The sequence below is a fragment of the Pteropus vampyrus genome, unplaced genomic scaffold (assembly GCF_000151845.1).
Source record: "Pteropus vampyrus isolate Shadow unplaced genomic scaffold, Pvam_2.0 Scaffold543, whole genome shotgun sequence".
Classification (NCBI taxonomy): Eukaryota; Metazoa; Chordata; class Mammalia; order Chiroptera; family Pteropodidae; genus Pteropus; species Pteropus vampyrus.
Genome location: NW_011889324.1, coordinates 479,988 through 499,717, shown reverse-complemented (window position 1 = coordinate 499,717; position 19,730 = coordinate 479,988). Strand labels below are relative to the sequence as shown.

The 19,730-nt window shown below is 42.4% G+C and overlaps 1 protein-coding gene across 1 annotated transcript in view; it reads left to right on the top strand.

Annotated features, from left to right (window-relative positions):
* Positions 1–3,019: 3,019 nt before the first annotated feature.
* Positions 3,020–19,730, top strand: part of DRP2 (dystrophin related protein 2) — a 38,298-nt gene continuing 21,587 nt past the window's right edge. Inside the window, exons 1-3 of the mRNA XM_023525236.1 lie at positions 3,020–3,059; positions 14,707–14,883; positions 18,847–19,010. Coding sequence (XP_023381004.1) covers positions 14,776–14,883; positions 18,847–19,010 — 272 coding nt within the window. The 5' untranslated portion in view covers positions 3,020–3,059; positions 14,707–14,775. The remainder of the gene's footprint in view (positions 3,060–14,706; positions 14,884–18,846; positions 19,011–19,730) is intronic.

The window sequence follows — 19,730 nt, the reverse complement described above, 5'->3', positions numbered from 1 at the left end:
ACTATCACTTGCAGGCCCCTTAGCAAGCTGCGTTCTCTGACCTTTGTATATTTGCACATGCTTTCTCTCTACCTGAAATGCTCTACTTACCCTTGTCCACCTAGCAAAGTCTTGCTCAGTGGTACCAGGGTGAGTCTCAAACATCCTCCTACAGGTTCTCAGGGTGGAGCCATAGTCAAAGCTTGTGGCTTAACCACTTTGATCTTTCTTTAGCCTCCTCAGAAAAATAGTTGAAGCTAGTCTATGTGCTTGCCCTGGTTTGTCCAGATTTCCCCTGGGTGAAAATGTCGCATCTCCCAAAACACAGCTAGAAACTCTATCCATCCCAACACTTCCAAGGAGAAAAACCAAACAACTCTTCTCCAAATACCCCAGAAGACCAACAACAGTAACAAATGCACTGTCAGTGCTCTATGAAATAGCACATACTGAAAATCCCGCAGGAGCAAAGAAGGTAGTATAAATGAGTAGAGGGGTACAGTAGGCTGTGCGGGGACCCTAGCAAACTGGAGAGCTCCACCTCATCTCAAGGTTGTTTGTCTTTTCCCTTTAATATTCCATTCATAGTCGTATACAATTTTTTTTTTTTTGTAGAGTCTGCTCACTTGGGACTCCTCAGAGAGAGAAGTCTGACCTCTAAGGTTCCTTGTGTCTCTGACCTCTGAAGGGAAGGAAGACATTTGGAGTCGATGAAATAGCTTGAGAAAAGAAAAACTATTTGGGGAATTATTCTGTGACTATGTTAGTCACATTTGTCTTAATGACCTACCTAGGCCTAAATCTTAGATGTTAGCTAATAATGAATGGCTTTTTTTTTGTCTCATGCATAATCTCATTTTTCACAGGAGCTCTTAGTGCCTTAAGCAAAGGAACGAGGAGGGAAGTCTTTTTCATCACAATGGGGTCGGCGGGAGAGAGATTTTGGGAAGCCTATTGTTACATTCCTCAAAACAAACTCTGGGTTTATTTTCATGGAGACTGGTACTGTATTTTTTTATCTGCAGCCCAAATGCTTTCTCTAAAGGTAGAAAGAGAAAAGTAAAGGATTATTCCAAGTGCTCCTTGTGATTTGGGTGGGCAAATCCAGCTGCAGCCAAAGTGGGGAACAAGTGTCCCACCCAGCTCACTATCCTTCCAACTTCGAGATCTAGACTCTGGTGTTGTTTAGCATGCTAATGAGCTGGTGCTAGGGGTGAGCAGTGAGTCAGGTTCCCATGTGTTTGATGTGTGTCTGTCGTAGTCATTCTGTATGTGTATTACCCCAAACAATTTCTCAGGGTGTTTCCTCTGGTCTTCTGGCCAGCTCACCTCTCCAAGTCATTCCAAGTCAGTTGTAAAGGACTACTGGGGCCCTTGATCTGGATGGTGTTGAGAAACTCTGCAAGTTGCCAGGGTTAAGATGGGCTGAGACTCAGGGCCAGACCTGGGTGGGGCTGGGTAGTTAAGAAATGCACTGTTGATATTAGGTAGACTAGGAAGCCAGATGTGATTCCAAAAGCTCCTTCAGAAATCAAAGGCCCTTTCTGTGCCTGCATGGGGGCCTGGCTGTAGCCACTTCGGCAAGAGGAGCCACTCGCTCAGCTCTGAAAGCTGAGCTTGGGAGAGGGAACAGTCGGTTTCCATTATGTTTGCTTGTTTTGAAGAGGAAATGAGGCCTTATCACTAACCTTTCACTGAAACCTGAAGCTTAAGTTTTTAAAATCTCCTCTCAAAAGAAAATGCACACACATACACACCAGTTATTTCCTAGCTGAGGATTTTAATAATAATGATATTAATAATAATACTCAGCTTTATAAACACTTTTTAAACACTAGTCCCAGGTCCTTTGGGCTGGGAAGTATTTTCTGTTCTAACTAAATCCCAGTGCCATCAGAACTTATAGAGTTTTTACAGGCAAATCAATGAAGTTAAGCAACCCACCCCCAAACCAATCTGTTTCTCTCTCTCATATACATATTCTGTTCTCAGAATAATGCTACTCTTATCCTTTGTCTTGGCATGGAGCTTCTAGGGCTTTACGTGTATGTATGTTTATGTAGGAGGATGGGGATAGGGCTTTCTGATGGCTCTCCATCCATACATCTAATTTACTCATCCCACAAATATTTATTAGGTTAACTACTGTGTGCTATGTACTCTATAAAGGGGTATAATCCCCTCCATCCTTTTAGTGGCTTCACCCAGGTCTCTCAGTGTGTTTGGAGATCCTACTCTCTAACAGGGATGACAGTGAAAAGAATAAGGCTGGTGTGGACAGAAGGAGGGAGAGTAACTGGGGTAATTGTTGAGGGGAGACATGGAAGAGCTGTATTTTCTTAAATCATACAAGGTCCATTTTGTTTCCCTCATTGTTGAGGCTTTTTCTACACGTAGATCTAAGAGGGGGTGAGTACAGAACTTAGGGGTGACTGGCAGACTGCCCTGGGCACGAGATTGTACCTTGGGTACCTACCAGAGCAGATTCTAGAGCTGAGTGTTTCAACCTCTGACACAGAAACTGAATCCCGGACTGGCTACTAAAGAGCCCTGCCAGCTGCTGGCTCTGAAGTTGGCTTTGGCTCTGGGCTTCATCTGTGGAAGTTGGGGCCCAGTCTCTTCACTCCGCAGCTTGCATTGATCTCTGGGCCTCTTTTGTCTCCTCCTCCTTGGTGGAAGCCTCTCCCCCTCTCCCTGTCTGCCTCTCAGCCTCTTCCGCTTTCCTCCTCTGCTTCTAATGAATTAAAATCTCCGAGAGCTGCCAAGGTTCTGGGAGTTTGACAAAACTGTCCTTGCTTTTTTTGCATTTGCCCAGTCAAGGGTATCTTTGCCTGAGGGTGGAGTGATGCTGTTAGCTCTAGTGATATGATTGCATAGCAACACAGAGCAGCTCTGAGAGGGGAGGAGGAGGAGAAGGAGAAGGAGGGCAGGGAGGTGGGAGAGACAGAGGGAGAGTGTGCATACAGCAGCTGTCAGCATCCCTGTCTCAGGGACTTCTTTGCTGATTCACAGAGGCAGTCCATCTCCAGCCTCCCAGCTCCCAGCTGCCGCCTGCTCCTCAGACCTGACGGACTCTGAAGGTAGGCCACAGAGAAATGATTTCTAAGCTTCACCCTTTTTCTACTGGCTGAGGAGAAATGACTGAGAGAAAGGAAGCTCCAGAGGTGCTGTGTGTGTGTGTGTGTGTGTGTGTGTGTGTGCGCGCGCGCGCGCGTGCGCGTGCACACCCCAGCCTACCTGCTGCCTGCGTGTGCCTTTGGGGAAAAACTTGCATTAAAACATACCTGTAATGAAGTGGCCACCACTTGGATTCATAGAGAGGGGAAAAATGCCCAGAAATAGAAACTCAAGCCAATTTGAGCAACTAATGGATAAGAGGAAGGTCCACAGTTTGCTTCTTTGAGAGGAGAGGGGTATTATTTATTTGTTCATTTGTTTATTTATGTTTGTTCTCAATTACATGCTTTTTGTCCCTGAGTGTATCTCCTGTTGGGAGGGAAAGGAAGGGGTATGGAAAGCATTGGCTGAAAAGGGAGGCAAGAGGAAACATGGGACCTCGGAGCAGGTGCCCTAAATAAATGAGTGTCTGGCCTACAGACAGGACACAGGAGTGCTTCCCTGGAGTAAAGTGGGTTCTAACCTAGGGGTGGAAGGCACATCCTCATCTCTGCATTTACTTCCCGTCTTAATCTGTCTTCCCTGTTGCATTTTTCCCCTTGCTCTTGCTTTGGTTTCCTTTCTACCCCCTGTAATCAGGACGCACCTCTGTATTCTTGAGATCATAGCTTGGAGTGCTTTGAAATCGGGCTTATCACTCCTGAAGTCAACTACCCGGTTCCTTCTGTTCTCCTTACCTTGCCCCGGTATCAGGCCCAAAGCCCCAGCCTGGAAAGCGGGCCTGAGACTGTGTGGGGAGTTAAGGCTTATTCCGCTTTTGGTATGTAGGCCTCCTAGGTGTTGAGTCCAAGAAGGTAGCTGGGCTGGGGCTGGGCTGGCGTGGAGTGAAGTAGAAAAAGAGGGATGGCAGCAGTTGCAGTCACTTGTTTTCGTTGAGAGCATGGTGCATGCTGTCTGGAAAAAAAAAAAACACATACTTTTCTCTCTGTTTTCTTGATTGTTCAAAAGAACCAAAACCTTTAAAAAGCTCTATGTCTAGTTCACCTTAGCTCCTGACTTTTCCAAAGGAATCCTTATTTCTAGATGAAAGGCCCTCAGGTAAATTACCTTTTAAAAAGCCCTATAGGGACCACAAACCTCAGGAGGTTTGCCCTCTAAGATCTAGATGGGGAGATGGTTCCAGAGAACCTCAGGGCATTCTAAGGATCCCCCCACCCCTAAAAAAATGTAGTGCTGTGAGAAGTGATAGGTGTTCTGTTCTTTAAATAAGACGGAGCCCCTTTTTTGCCTGGTGAGCCAGCCTCCGCCCTACAGTCCTGTTTCCTGCAAACTATTGCTGGGAGATGAAGGCACATCAAAAGGGCTCCTTCTGTGAGAGTTGTTCCCCCAGGTGTTTGTCCTTTGCTAAGTAGCTCTGAGTGCCCTTCAACTCCACAGTCATCCCAAGCAGGGGATTGGGGCTTCAAACAGCAAACTTAGCAAAGGCCCAAGAGCCAGACACAGAGAACACATCTGGGATTCAGCACTTCAAACCATATCTGTGCAGAAGTTTCTCATGTTAAACCTGCCGCAAGGCCAGATAGGATGGGCTCTCACTAATACAACCCCAGAAATATACTTCTAAACTTGCCAGGGACACTCACTCACTCAAAGGGAACCCATTCTGTGGAAATCATACTATGAAACTACATTCCTCTCTTACAAAGGATTCTAAACACACAGCAATGACTAAAATAGCAAGTGAGATACATCTTTCGAGGACAGCTTTTACCAAGCCAACACTCTTCTGAGAGAATGTTAATAGATTCTGTTTTAAAATAAGGAGTGGTGGTGGTGGTAATGCAGGGTGCAGTCTATGGTCCAATAATTTTTTTGAAAATGCTTTAAAACTGAATTCTCTTGGAGAATCACATCATATATAAGCATATTAAAGGTTCTGAGAAACACTGCTGTAAGTAAATCTATTTTATTTTGTTTAACCCAATATATTCCAAACTGATTTGACCAGGGAACACATTTCTACATGTGAAACATTTTAGCATCTTGTAGACACAGTTTTGGGAATTGCTGCTCAAAAACAAACAAACAAAAAAGCTGGGAGAAATTGTCACATAGGAAAAAACTAGTAAGATGATATAGTCCAATACCGCATTTTTTAAATGTGAAAAAGATTGAGAATTTAATCAAATTGCTTTCCTTCATATAGCCAATGAGTATCTGAGAGAGGGGAACCTCCTACTTCTTAGTTTATTGTGCCCAACTGCTGCTTCTCTAGCAGGTTCCTTCTGGTGAAACTAGTCACAGGAAAATGAAGCAGATTTAAGGAAAAATCCTGCCATTCTGAGTACAATATTTATATCATATTCATTTCTTTTTAGTATTTTGTTATATCTGAAAACTATGTATTATCCTTTCATCATGGGATTTGTTGCATTCTTTTAAACAATGTGTTATGAAAATTTTTATATATTTGAAGAGATATAAAGAATAATATAATGAAAATCAGCTTACCCACCACCCAGCTTAAGAAAAAACATTACCAGTAAAGTTGAAACTCCCTGCCTATCCGTCTGTGATTAAAGCTCTCTCCTTCCCTCCCTCCCTCCCTCCCTTCCTCCCTTCCTCCCTTCCTCCTTCCCTCCCTCCCTCCCTCCCTCCAAAGTAACCCCTCTCCTGGATTTGGTGTTTATTATTCTCATGCATCTATTTATACTTTTACTACATATTTCTATGTCTTTAAATAGCATATCTTGCTGCTTTATATGTCTTAAAAATTTATATTAATGGTATGACATCTCCGATTTGTTTTTTTTCTGTTCAGTGCTATATTTGTGAAATTCATTCACATTGTGACAAGTTGCTCTAGTTCATTTTTTCACTATCATATAGCATTTTATTTGATGGATATACCACGATTTATTTATCCATTCTATTGTTTATGGACATTTAGGCTGTTTCCAGTGTTTGGTTCACAGGACTACTATGATCATTCTTGTGTAGATATTCTTATGTGACTGTTACTATCAGGTATATATCTAGGAGGGAATTGTCCTATCGCAGAGTCTGAGAATCTTTACCTTTGGGAATTACCATCAAATTGCTCTCCCAAATGGTTTACTAATTTACAATCCCACCAGCAGTATCTAATGGTTTCAGATACAGTGCATTAATTGGCTCTTAGAATAAAATCTGCCCATGGGATGAGTCTCTGATTTTATCACTGGAAAATACATTTTATTTTTCTAAATTGCTTGACAGCTAATAACTTCTCAGGAACATATTTTATTGTTTCTGTTTGTAAAGGAGGGGGTTGGCCTAGATAATCTCTAACATCTCTTCCAGCTTGACAATCCGAGTTTCCATGATTTATTCATTAAGTGAGAGCATCTGAAGCAGAACCTTGGTCTTTGACTACACCGCAGGAATTATTTTAGAAACACAAAACAAGATTCAGTACCAATGATATGTGTGTCTCATCTCTTAGTTCTATGCTCTCAGGTAGAAAAGTAGTGCTGTTAGAGGGCCATAATGCAGCATTACCTTGGATTGGAAAGATGAATCTACAGTCTACGGGAAGGGGTCCTTCCTTCCACTGCCCTGTTCTTTCCCAGGCTGCTCATGATTTAGAAGTCTTCCCTATTTCTTTATTTCTTCCAAGAATAATAAATGCTCGCTCTCGCTCTCTCTCTCGCTCTCTCTCTCTCTCTCTCTCTTTCTCTCTATACACACACACACACACACACACACACACACACACACACAAAGTGTATAAAGTTGAAAAGTCAAAGGAGAATCCCTTTCATACAATTTTCCAGAAGTAATGTCGCTAATTGGTTTTATGTATCCTTGCAGGCTTTCTCTCTGTGTATATACACACATATATAGATTTTTTCCAAAAGGTTTTTATAAAATTGGAGTTGTACTGTACATGTTATTCTTACTTGTTTTCTTTCACCTAAAATATATATCTTTGACATTGTTAGGTTTGCCGAAGGAGGAACTCACAAGGCCGAAGGGGTGAAGCAAGGTTTATTGGAGCAGAGTGACAGCTGGGTTGAGCCAAAGATGGCGTCAGCCCCGAGTGCAAGGGGACCTGAAACTTATATGGGGCTTGAGGAGGGCTTTTTTGGTGGGAATATTTTAGCTGGGTAAATTGGCAGGGAAGGGAGAAAAGTCCAGTGAAACATGAGTGAGCATGTAGTGTTGTCAACCCGGATACAAGGTCTGGTTCTCACACAAAGGTAAGGGAGGAGTCTAGTTTCCACACTACGGGAGTAGGGATAGAGCCCTCCTGGACCTAACAGACATTTCAAATTCAAATCGGCACATACAGATCTACCTCTTTCTTTTTAACAGCTACACAATATTGCATTGTGTGAGTGCCAACAATAATAGATAGGATTCGAACACTTACTCCATGTCAAAAACTATGAATTAACTTCGTGCAACAAGGCTAAGAGGTAGGTCGTTTTGTTATCCCTGTTTTATAGATGTGGAGAATGAAGCACAGTAGAGTCAGGGAGCTTGACCAAACTTGTGCTGAAGTGGTGGAGCCAGGATGCAAACCTAAGCATCCTGGCTCAGAGCCCGTACCCTTAACTGTCATGTTGTGCTGCATCTCTGACATAGTTCACTTAACTAGCCCTCTGTGAATGGACATTTGAGTTGATTGTAGAGTTTTGCTAATTGCAAACAATACCACAACATACATCCTTGTCCACTTCTGCAGGTATTTCTGTAGGATAGGTTCCTAGACTTGTTCAGTTTATAGGTGGAAATTGCTTATTCTTTCATTCAAAAAATATTTACTGAGATTTAAGATACTGGGGAAGCTCTCAGTTCACACTAGGAGAGTTGAACAGAATTTAACTTCTCAGATGTCCTAGGAAGGTCATTTAAATGCTCTATAGCATTTGTCAGCTGGGTGATACTCTAGACTCCAGACTCACTGCATTCTGTTTTTTTTTTTTTCTCAATTGCTCCTGTCTTTGCCTGGGTAGGGCATGACTGAGTCAGCACTTGGGCTCCCCGCCTCCCCCGGTAGCCCATAGTCAAAATCTTCTCTACTTGCTAGGGGTCAGTGACTACAATGCCTCAGACCCTGGGTTCTAGAATTTACAGAGGCAGAATAGTATAACAGCGAAGAGCTTGAGTTCTGGGACACACCTGCCCAGCTCCTCATCTCATGTTCACAATATCACTTTGAACAAGTTACTTACTACCTCTGTGCCTCCATGTTTTTATCTATACAATGAAGACAACAATAGTAACTGCTTTATAGAGTTAAATGGCTTGATGTATGTAGATTGATTAGTTAATATATATAAAATATGGAATACAATCAGTCTAATTGTTATTATTTATTTGGCTATAGAAAAGCTGCTACACCAGTCCTCAAAAAAATAGTTGAAGATGTCTATGGCATTTTGGTGAGGAGTGCAGAGGGAGGAAGGGAAGGAGGGAGAGAGGGAGGAAGTAGCTGTTAAATAGCTCATATGTTCACATGGTTGAATATTCAAAAGGTACAAGAGGATATTTTGTAAAAACTACATCTCTTATTGGTGACATGGGGCTTTTGTGGATGTGGGTTATTATTCTATTTCTCAACCTGAGCAGTGATTATATGGAGATTTGCTTTATAATAATTCAATATATTTTACATGTGTGTTTTATGGACTTTTTTAATAACCACATTATATTTCTCAGTTTTAAAAAGAGGGAAAATTCACAGAGGGATAGAAAGAATTGTCCCACCTCTGTCTAGTAGCCACTTCCTTCCCTTTTCCAAAAGCAATCAATGTTAACAGGTTCTTTTGTAATATTACTAAAGATATTTTATTGTATATATAAGCACATATTTTCCTCTTTTTTTACACAAGTATAAATTAGCCACCTTATTTTTTCTTTCTTTTTTTTTTTACTCAAAAATATATCTTAAGAAGTCATTTCATATTGGCATATAAAGAGTTCTTAATTCTGTTTTTAATAGCTGTATAAAATTCCATTATATGGATATACAATTATTTATTTAACTAGTCCTCTAGTAATGGACATTTAGGTTGTTTGCAGAGTTTCTCCCCCCCCACACACACACCCCATTTCATACCTTGCTTCAAATGCTAACATTCTGCATACATCATTTCACAGAAGTGCAAGGAAATACACACACACACACACACGCACACACACACGCACACATCCAAAGCCTTTCTCTCCATGTCTCCTGGGGTTTGTACCTACAAAGTTGAAATCCTATACACTTACCTAATTGGAGTCCAATTCAATAAATCAACTGTGCCTTGCACTGTGTTAAAAATATGTGGGATAGAAATAGATATCGGACATGGACCTTGTCCTCCATGAGCCAATAATCTTGCTTTCATGCTGGAATCCTGGTATTTCTCATGGGTTTTTAAAGCTTTTATCTTTGCCCAAGAGACACAATGTCTCTCCACCACCCCCACTCGCACCCCCACCACCAGTCTTCCTGGAAAGGTGTGTGTGTGTGGCATTGAGAACCAGGAAAAGTGTATTCCTACTGACAAACAGCCACAGCTCGATATTCATCAGGAACCCTAGAGGAGAGCACAGAAGAGTTAGCTCCACCTCAAAAGCATCCTCCACACTACTCCACATGTCCAAATATTCTTTCTCACCTTAGCTCAAAAGCATCTCTTCCATAAATACATCCTAAATCCCTCTAGCTTAAGGTGAAGACTCTCATAGTATTTCCCACTTGACATGTAAATAATTTTCTCCCTTAAGTTATACTTCTTTTGTTTATATGTCTTATTTCCTATACTTGACCAGTTGGGGACCAAATTGGATTCACCTCCAATTCCTCACAGCCTCTGCAAATTAGAAGGAGGAATAGGAAGAGATTCAGTATATACAGATGGTAATTTGGGACAGGATGGAGGTAGAGAAGCAGAAAGGAGAATCTTTGTGTAGAACAAAGACCACTAGTCACGAGTCAGGAAGCCCAGCTTCACTTGTGTCTCAGCATCTTCATCTGTCAGATGGGATCATAATTCCGACTGGGACAACCTTACCAGGTTGCAGTGAGAATCAGGAAAGACAATATAACAGGATACAAAAGCATGCTATACAAATGCTGGGAGTGCTAAGGTTTTGATATGTGGCAGCTCTTAAAGATTAACATTTTACAGATCAGCAAACCAAGGTCTACAGAGGTGAAATGACTTGAAGTCACAGTCAGTGGCAGTCTGAAAATAGCAGAAGATAGTCATGCTAGGACCAGAAGGAGTTTATTCCTTTTCTGCCTGTATTGAGATTCGAAGATCCAAGTTCTCTGACCCCTGGGTTTGTTTTATTTTTGTTTGTGAACCATCAACTTAAGATCAGGTGAGGAAGTTAATCTGTAGAGAGGTGAATCTCAAAAGATAAAAATAGATAGTTCATGAAAGAAGAAATATACTTGGCCACTAAAAACGTAGGGAAAAAATTAAGCATCTCTAGTAATTAAGGAACTACAAAGTAATCCTCAAGATGCCATCTTCATTTACAAATTTGGCAAAGATATTTTTAAAATAAGATTATTTCACTGTTGGCAAATGTGCTGGGAAACTGGCACTCTCATACATTGCTAGTGGTAGTATAAAGTGATCTAACTTCTTTTCTAGGGCAATTTAGAAGTGTCCAATCACAAGCTTGAAATTGGTTCATACATATTGATCCAAGAATTCTCCCTTCTAGGAAACTATCCTAAGGAAATAATTATGAATGTGCACAAGGCTATTTATTGCAGTGTGACTTATGTCTGATTCTTAAATTATGATATATTCATTAAATGGCATAGTATACAACAATGATTGTAGCTAACATTTATTGAGCAGTATACTATTTCCAGACACTATGCTAAGTTATTTAAATATATTATTAATTTTAATCATTAGAACAATTCTATGAGGGTAGTATTGTTGTCATCTCCTTTTGCAGATGAGGATACCAAAGTTCAGAGAGGTTAACTTGTCCCAGGCCACACTGCTAATAGGTGAATAGTATGCATTTGAGTCCAGATCTGTCTAATGCCAAAGCCCCTGGCCTCAACCATAGCTCTCTATCACCTTTGTAGCCATTAAAATTATGTTTTAGAGTAATAGTTAGTGACATTCTAAAGTAACTGTGATATAAACGGCAAATGAAAAAAAGCATAATACAAAATGATGCATATATGATGACAATTTTATTTTAAAAGTGTATTTTTTTCATAGAAGAACTATGTAAGGCTTCACATCTGTTAGTAATGATTATCTCTAGGTGGTAGTAGTATCTCTAGGCTGGTTTTATTTTCATCTTTATGATTTCTTTGTATTTTCCAGTTTTTCTATAAAGGACATACACTACTTGAATAATCAGCAAAAATCAAAATATTAATATAAAAAGATGTCTGAAAGCAAGCCTTTTGTAGCCTTCATGCTTATAACACATCCATACTAATACTTCGTTTTTATCGGAGGTACCAATTCTTTTGTATGGATGTTGAATCAGAGGAGAGCCACCTTTTCAAGCACTCTTTGGGAATCTGTTTGCAGATGAGGAGCTATGTAGCTGTGTAATCTATAGGGGCTTTGACTACAATAAAATGTCCATGAACTCTTGCACCTCCATGATCTGTAATAGTTTCCAGTCTTTGGACCATGGACCCCTGAAGAGGAGGGAAAGGTATTTAATGCAAGGAGTCTACAGATCTTTAAATGGATAAGTGTTTTTCTCAGTCTGTAAGTACTAAAAGGACATCTATTGTAGGTATGAGTGGGTGAAGTGAGATTTTTATTTTAATCTTAAGAAGGGGCCTTTATACCTAAAGTGTTGGGAACCACTGAAATAGTGGTAGCTATTTAATCATCAGAATCAGGAGTCAAAGATGCTCATTTTCTACCCTTTGGATCAGGGTTTGCATGTTTTTGCCTAGCACTAAAAGATGTCACTTTTATTATTTGCAAGTATTGTCTTTGCTTTCCATTCTCATCATACTCGTGTACATTCACTATGCCGTCAATTGGTTTGAAAATCTAACTTTTTCACTCATATCTTCCTTTTAAGCTTAGCTCTTTATATCTAAATCTATGTCTCCTGAAACAATAAAGTGCATAGAAAAAAACATAGGAACTAAACTCATGGACCTTGGACTTAAAGAGGATTTTATGAATTTGACCTCAAAGGCAAGGGGAGTAAAAGCAAAAATAAATGAATGGGACTACATCAAACTAAAAGGCTTCAGCACAGCAAAAGAAACTGTCAACAAGGTAAAGAGACAACCATCTGAAAGGGAAAATATATTTGCAAGCAATGCCTCTGATGAGAACCTAATATCCAAAATATACAAAGAACTCATACAACTCAATAACAACAAAAAATTAAACGATCCAATCAAAAAGTGGGCAGAAGACCTGAACAGACACTTCTCCCAAGAAGACATACAAATGGCCAACAAACATATGAAAAGATGCTCATTATCGCTAGCTATTAGGGAAATGCAAATCAAAACCACGATGAGATATCATCTCACACCTGTTAGAATAGCCGTTATCAACAGGACAAGTAATAACAAGTGTTGGAGAGGATGCGGAGAAAAAGGAACCCTCATACACTGCTGGTGGGACTGAAAATTGGTACAGCCGCTATGGAAAACAGTATGGAGGTTCCTCAAAAAACTAAGAATTGATCTACCATATGATCCAGCAATCCCTCTACTGAGTATTTACCCCAAAGACTTGAAAACTCATATCTGAAAAGCTATCTTCACACTGATATTCATAGCAACATTATTCACGGTGGCCAGAAATGGAAGCAACTAAAGTGTCCTATGATCGACGATTGGCTAAAGAAGTGGTGGTACATATATGCAATGGAATATTACTCAGCCATAAGAAGAGATGAAATATTGCCATTTGTGACAACATGGATAGACCTCAAGATAATCATGCTAAGCAAAATGAGCTACACAGAAAAAATCGAAAACCACATGATATCACTTTTATGTGGGATATAAACCTAAAAGCAACAAACTAACAGGACAAACAAACAGAGACTCATGGACATGGATAATAGACTAGTGGTTAACAGAGGGTAGGAGGGAGGGAGGAGGAGGGAGGTAGATGAAATAAAAGGGGTCAAATATGTGGTGACATTAATGAATTAAATAAATTAATTAAAAATAAAGTAATAAAAATAAAATTGCTATGCTCAAACTATATTTTCATGACTTTAAAAATAAAATAAAATAAAATAAATCTATGTCTCAAGTATAGCTTATTATACCCCCTGCCTCACCAAATTTGCTCCTTCTCCTGCCTTTTCTCTCTTGCTGTTGGCAACATTCTCTACCCAGCTTCCAAATTAGAAACAGTTGACTCCTTTACCTCCTTCACCCTTCATTTCACATCTAACTGATCAGCAAGCCCAATGTATTTTACCTCTTCAGTGTATCTCAAAGCCATGCTCTCTGCTCCATCCTTACCGCAACTGCCTCCCTATTATAAGAGCTTCTCAATGGGTTCTTCCCCTGGGAGAATCACTTCGCAAGGCAACCAGAGGACCTTTTCTAAAATGCAAATCTGATCATGTCACTCTCCAGCTTAAAGTCTTCAGTGCCTCCCTGTTGTCTACAAGAGAAAGCCTAGGATCCTCTGCTTGTCATTCAAGGCATGACTCAATCTGGCCACAGTCTCATTTTCTAACCTCGTCTGCTACTCCCTACAAGACACCTACCTTAAAGTCTGGTCACATTACACATTTTACTTCCATGCTGTTTTTAATGTTTTTTTTTTTCTGTTTGTTTTATCTAATAACAATCCAATTTCTCATTCATGACTCACCTCAAGTACACTTTTTCTAGGGAGACTTTTCTTGACATAACCAGGTAGAACTCACTTCATCTATCCCTTCACTCCATCACATCAATACTTCTGTCATTAACGCAAGTGACACTTTATGGTCTTATTTTTCCCATATCTGTTCTCTCTGTATGTGAACTCCTCAGGAGCAGGCAGCATGTCTTTTTCATCTCTGTGCCTCTTAAACTCTAGCCATAATGAATATACTGTTCTCTGAACATTCTAAGTCTTTTGTGACATTCACTCTTGAATAGGGACTGTTCTTCTTTTCTCCCCTTCTCTGCAAAGACAAATATCTACTCATTCTTCAAGAGTCATCTCAAATGCAGTCTCTCTGAAATCTTTCTACATTCTCAGATAGAGTTAGTTGTTCTCCACTCTGTGCTCCCCTTACCCTCTGGTCAAACCTTGATTATAGCATTTGCCACATAAATTTTTTTTTTTTAAATTATCAGCTTACATGACTGCCCCTGTATCTCCCCCATCCCCATCCATAGGCAATGAGATTTCAAACAGCAAATTATCTTTGTGTTCCTAGCACAAAGTGCAATAGATAAACAATAAATACTTTATTGATCAATAATTAAATAAAGTCTTTTATGTTACACAATGGCCTGGGAAAAACTATGAGGTAAATCAGTAAGCTTTGCATACTTATTTACATAACTGATCAAGGCACCTCTGGGTAAGTGTTGAATTCATAGGCTTTTTATAGGTCTCAACTCTAAATTTCTCCTCGTTACTCTTCCAGGTGCTTATGTGCAATGGTTGGTGCACTACCCATACTCACCTCCCATGATCCTTGGTTCTGACATAACCTATGGTCATGCAGGGATGCCCTTACACCTTCCCAAGATGTCATGATTGGCAGGCAGCTGACCAGTTCCATCACAGCAGCAGCCTCCGAAGTGCCTGTCCCCAGCTTCAGGTAAGAGGCCAATAACAAAAGAAAGATGTGTGGAGAAAGGGTGAACATGGGATCTGTGTATGTTCTTGTGGGTATCTATGCTTTCTAGGGCTCAGGGATACTCAATATACATAAAACCCCTTGGATAACATGGGGATTCCTTCTGGCCCATCCATTGTCACTCGTGAGGCCTTTTATGGAGAGCATGGGGCAAGGAAGTACGTTGGGCTGGGCAAGCCAAAGGGTCCACCTGAGCTGAGAGGAGGACTGCTTCCATGTTAACTTTCCAAGTTGGGATCCCAGAAGAGCGTGATCCTTCAGAGCATGGCCTAGGCAAAGTAGGACCTTCCTTTGCCTTGGCTTCTCTTTGGTGTATCTCATATTCTGCATCTGTAGAATATTTTCTCTCTTTCCATTTATTCCTCTCAAGTCCCTAGTCTTACTTGAAGCTCCCGTCTCAGCCCCACTAAGAATCTCCTGAGCTTCATACCTGCCTCTCCTTTCTCTCTGCTCTAGGAGTGGAGAGGTGGTGCTGTGTGTGCCTGCCTGTATATGTTGGTGGGTGGGCAGAGAATGTGTAAGAGGTAGTAATCTGAAGAGGGCAGCCTCCTTTCCTAACAACAGAGAGGTCCACAGGAAAGTCGAGTGGACAAAGAAGAAGCATAAGCATATTTTGCCTTCCCTACAATGTTTGGGATCCAGAGGCCATGAAGGTGTGAGAAAGTATTATGTTTCCTAGTATCTCACAGAAGGGCTATGGTGCTGAGTCCCTGCTGGGATTACAGTCAGCAGCTGAATATATGAGGAAAATAAAGAGAGAGAGTCAAGGTCTAAAGAGGCATAAGACCCAGGTCCTCCCGAGCTGTTTTCCCACATCTACCCAGAGAGAAAGGACTGACCCTAACATATTCTCAAAGCCAGTGTTAACTTAGAGACCCTCAGGGTACCTACCCCTTCCCCAGAGTGGGACTTTCATAGGATCATGGAATTGAGAAGCCTAGGTCCTTCCAAAAGGCTCACCTTGCTCATTGTCTGCCCCCTCCAAACTTAACAGGCTAAGCACAGGGACCTGAGGCCTTCATTTTGTGATTGAGAATAGTGGAACCAACCTTTCTCCTTTGCCACTGTCCAGCTACTTCTCTTATTTCCCTACAGCCCTGACTTTATCTTAAAGTTTGAAGAGATGAAGAGAGAGCCCTGTGTGGAGTGGGGGTGAGAAGCAAACATCTTGACTGGATGTAGGCCATTGATAGGGAAAGAAAACAATTACTGTTCATTATTTGCCTATTATGTGCCTGACTCTGCTAGGGGAACTTATGAGTAGAAGGGGGAGCTAGGAGGGGAAAACATGGTGAAGGGACACAGTAAGGAAGTCAAGTGGGGTTTTGGAAACTAAGAAGAAGACTAGAGGGAATGAAAAGCTAACATGGGCGGAATCAGCTCAACATGGGTGCTTCCTTCTGAACCAGGACAAGTTGGTTGTGGCAAGTTGGTCACAAGGGGTGGTTTCTAAATCTGGGGCATTCCTAGTCTAAGAACTCCACGAGATTGGCTTGAACCCAGTTATGCCAGCATAAGCAAAGCTGTGACCCAGAGCTAGAGCCACTCCCTATTCTTGGCCTGCCATCCCCTGCCATCCCCCATCCACCCCTGATGACTCCACCCCAGATCCCGAGAAAGGGTCAGGCAGCTGCTCCAACTATTCCTGTAGGTTGGCTTCAACATGAAAACAATGTGAAATTGTGGAAAGTCCAGAAGACTCTGTGGGAGATAAATGAGGGTGGAAACAGAATCTTTTTTGGTAAAAACGAAGTGTTTCCCTCAGTGCTGAGGGGTGGGGGCCCAGTTTGAGAATGTTAAACTTTCCCCCAGGCAAGTCAGCTGGAAGAGAGTGGTTGCTTCAAGAAGGGGCCCTGCCTCTCAGGCCAGTGGCCCAAGGCAGCACAGGCAAGCCATAGGAGCTTCCCTGACACTGGATCCCCATATGGAGCTGCTATTTCCATTTTGCCCTCTCCCTCCCCTGGAGAGGTCCAAGGGGATGCCCATAGACCATCTGTTTTCCCCTGGCCTTAGGGTGCAGTGAGAGGTCTGGGAGGATATGACACTCCCTCCACTGTGTCTGCCTCCTAAAGGCAGGACAGAGCACCCCCACATTTTTACCATAGGCTCAGATAAATCTGCTGCCCAACAACCTGATCCTGCTATCCCATGACTCAGTCCTCAGGTGTGCCACACACATCCTTCACTGCCTCTGAGGACACTTACTTAGTCAAAGACAAAGCTTGTTTCCAAGGCCATCATTCTGCCAGTTCTTGGAGAAATGGCTTACTAGAGGTTTGTCATCAGAATGGTCTGATCCTTTCCTCCACACAGGGAAGGGTGGGCCTGGAGGCAGAGTGAGTCCTTTGTGTCTTCCATAGCAAGGGAAAATAAATCAACAGAAGCTGCCCTCTGCATGCCCTCCTCAGCACCATGGAATGCCCAGTCCCACTCCTGCCAACCTTGCCAGCCTAGGAGGGCCCTCCAGGCCCCGGTGTGGCGGGCTCAGTTGGGAGCAAGCCAGAATTCTCCACAGACAAAGCTCTGATTCAGGGGCCGAGCCCTGATATAGCCGCCCCCTCCAGATTCCTGAGGAGTCAGTAAACAAACAGGGTGACAGCTCCTGCCTCCTGGCCTGGACCAGCTCTTCCTGCCCTCTGAGGGAGCCTGCCCAGAGCCTGTCAGGACTCTGCCTGTGGCTCACCAGGCTCTGGGTTCAGATTCATGCTAAGAGATAATTATGGAGCTACTCAATCCTGCAATGGAGTACCCAGGCAGTACAGGTAAGATTAGCTCATGGGAACACATGGTGACTGAGTTCAGAGCTTTGCCCCAGAGCCTGTCTGCTCCCTTACTTCCTTTTCAGTATGTGGCTGTGAGCTGTGGTTTTAATGGGATGATCGATTTCTTAAATTGCCTGTGGGGCAGAAGTCTTGTGTGAGAAAGAAGTCTTGGGGGAAAGGGAGACCAGAGAGTCTCAGCCACCAATTGGACCAGGCAAGCATGGGGACTGGTAGGCAGGCTGGTGGGTTTCCCCAGATTGGCATGGAGCAACTCAGCTGACATATCTTCTTCCACACTCTCCCTCCCTCCACCCTTGACTGTCCCCCATCTCAGCTGTGCAGTCCTGGCACTGTGCTGGAGGTAGCTAACTTCCCAAACCCCACGTTACCCCAGAAGGTGAGCAAGTGATGGGCTCTGAGCTTGAGGGTCCAAAGCAAGACTTTGGCAGGCTCTATGGCTGGTCCTCTTAACTGCCAACTCTGGTCAGAGTCCTTTGGAGAGAAGGATCCAAAATGCTGCTTTAGCCCTTTCTCAATCCCCCTAAGATAAACAATACTCTTTAGGATAATTTCCAGGCTTCCTGACTGTGGTGGGAAATGCAGGTGGGGAAGAGGGAGAGGGGACATCAAGGTCTAGATTTATTGGGGGAGTAGGACATCTACTACAAATAGCTCTTTCTGGCTGGTCTGCGCTCGTGCTCGCTCTCTCTCTCTCTCTCTCTCTCTCTCTCTCTCTCTCTCTCTCCGAATTTTTATGGGGCAGCCCCTCAGCTTCCTTTTCCAAAAGATTGGGTAAACTATGGGACCCTAAAATAGGAACCTATAGCTCGCCTTGAATGTTGTGGTTGCCTGTGTTTTGGAAATTCTGAACATTTCTTACCTAATGCAAGGACTTCCGGGATTCTATCCAGGCAGCTGTCCTGGCAGAACTTACAATAATAAGAGTAATAATGATAGTAGTCAGCAGTTATATGAGACCAACCTATACCAAGAGAGGACCTTATAATGAACAGAGCCACTGAGTCTTCCTTTATCTCACTCCCGAATACACCATGGGACAAGCCCTTCTCTCCTCTTCTTCACACCTATCCCACTCTTGGCTTGGTGCAGACCAAAGTGTGGCACGCACCAGAGATCACAGGATGTCTGTGTTTCTGTCCAGGTTAGAGCTGCTGCCACCTCCCCTGCACCTCCTCAGGATGGTGCTGGGATTTCCTGTCTAAGCCCAAAGCTGTTCAACGGGTCTGTTGGTGCCACTGGACCCTTGGAATTACCAGCCATGAATCTGTGTTGGAATGAAATCAAGAAGAAGTCTCACAATCTCCGGTAAGGCCGGGCCTCTATAAACAGGATCTAGGGACCATGCTCTGAAGGTGTTGGGCTCCTTTTGCGTGTTGTAGCTTGCCAATCTCCTCTCAGCCTATGTGTCACCCTCTCATCAGTCTCACTATCCCCTTTCCTCCCTTTCCTTCTCTGGTGCTAGGGAAATAACCTTGGATCAGAAGTCAGGAGACTTGAACTTGAGCTTCAGTTTTAAGTAGCTGTATCACCTTGGATAAGTAGTTTGGGTTATCTGAATTTTAGCTTCCATTTGTTTGGATTTTTTTTAAAGGAGTGGAATAATAATACCTGCCCTAACTACCTCACAGTGTTGTTGTGAATATTCAAATAAGATATGAAAATGTTTTCTGATATGAAAAGCACTGGTGTATAAATGAAGGATATGATTACTCTCTTCCTCTTGTTCTCATAACTGTCCTCCATCTTAGTAGATCTCATCTGCTCTCTCTCCCATCCATTCATCCTTCTATTCCTATCCAATGGTTATATAGCCCACCTAGCCCTCCCCCATACTAAGGACAAGTCAGTAAGAGCTGGAAGACAATTTCTATATCAGTTGTTCTTCTTTTCTGTACTCCTCTGTATAACCTCCCCTCTTACACACATATACTTTTCCTCTCCACTCCCTATCATCAAAGCCTAACCCCCTGGCTTCTGGGAGGCTCTGGGAGGGATGAAGCAGTGTGAAGAAGTTGAAAGAATGCA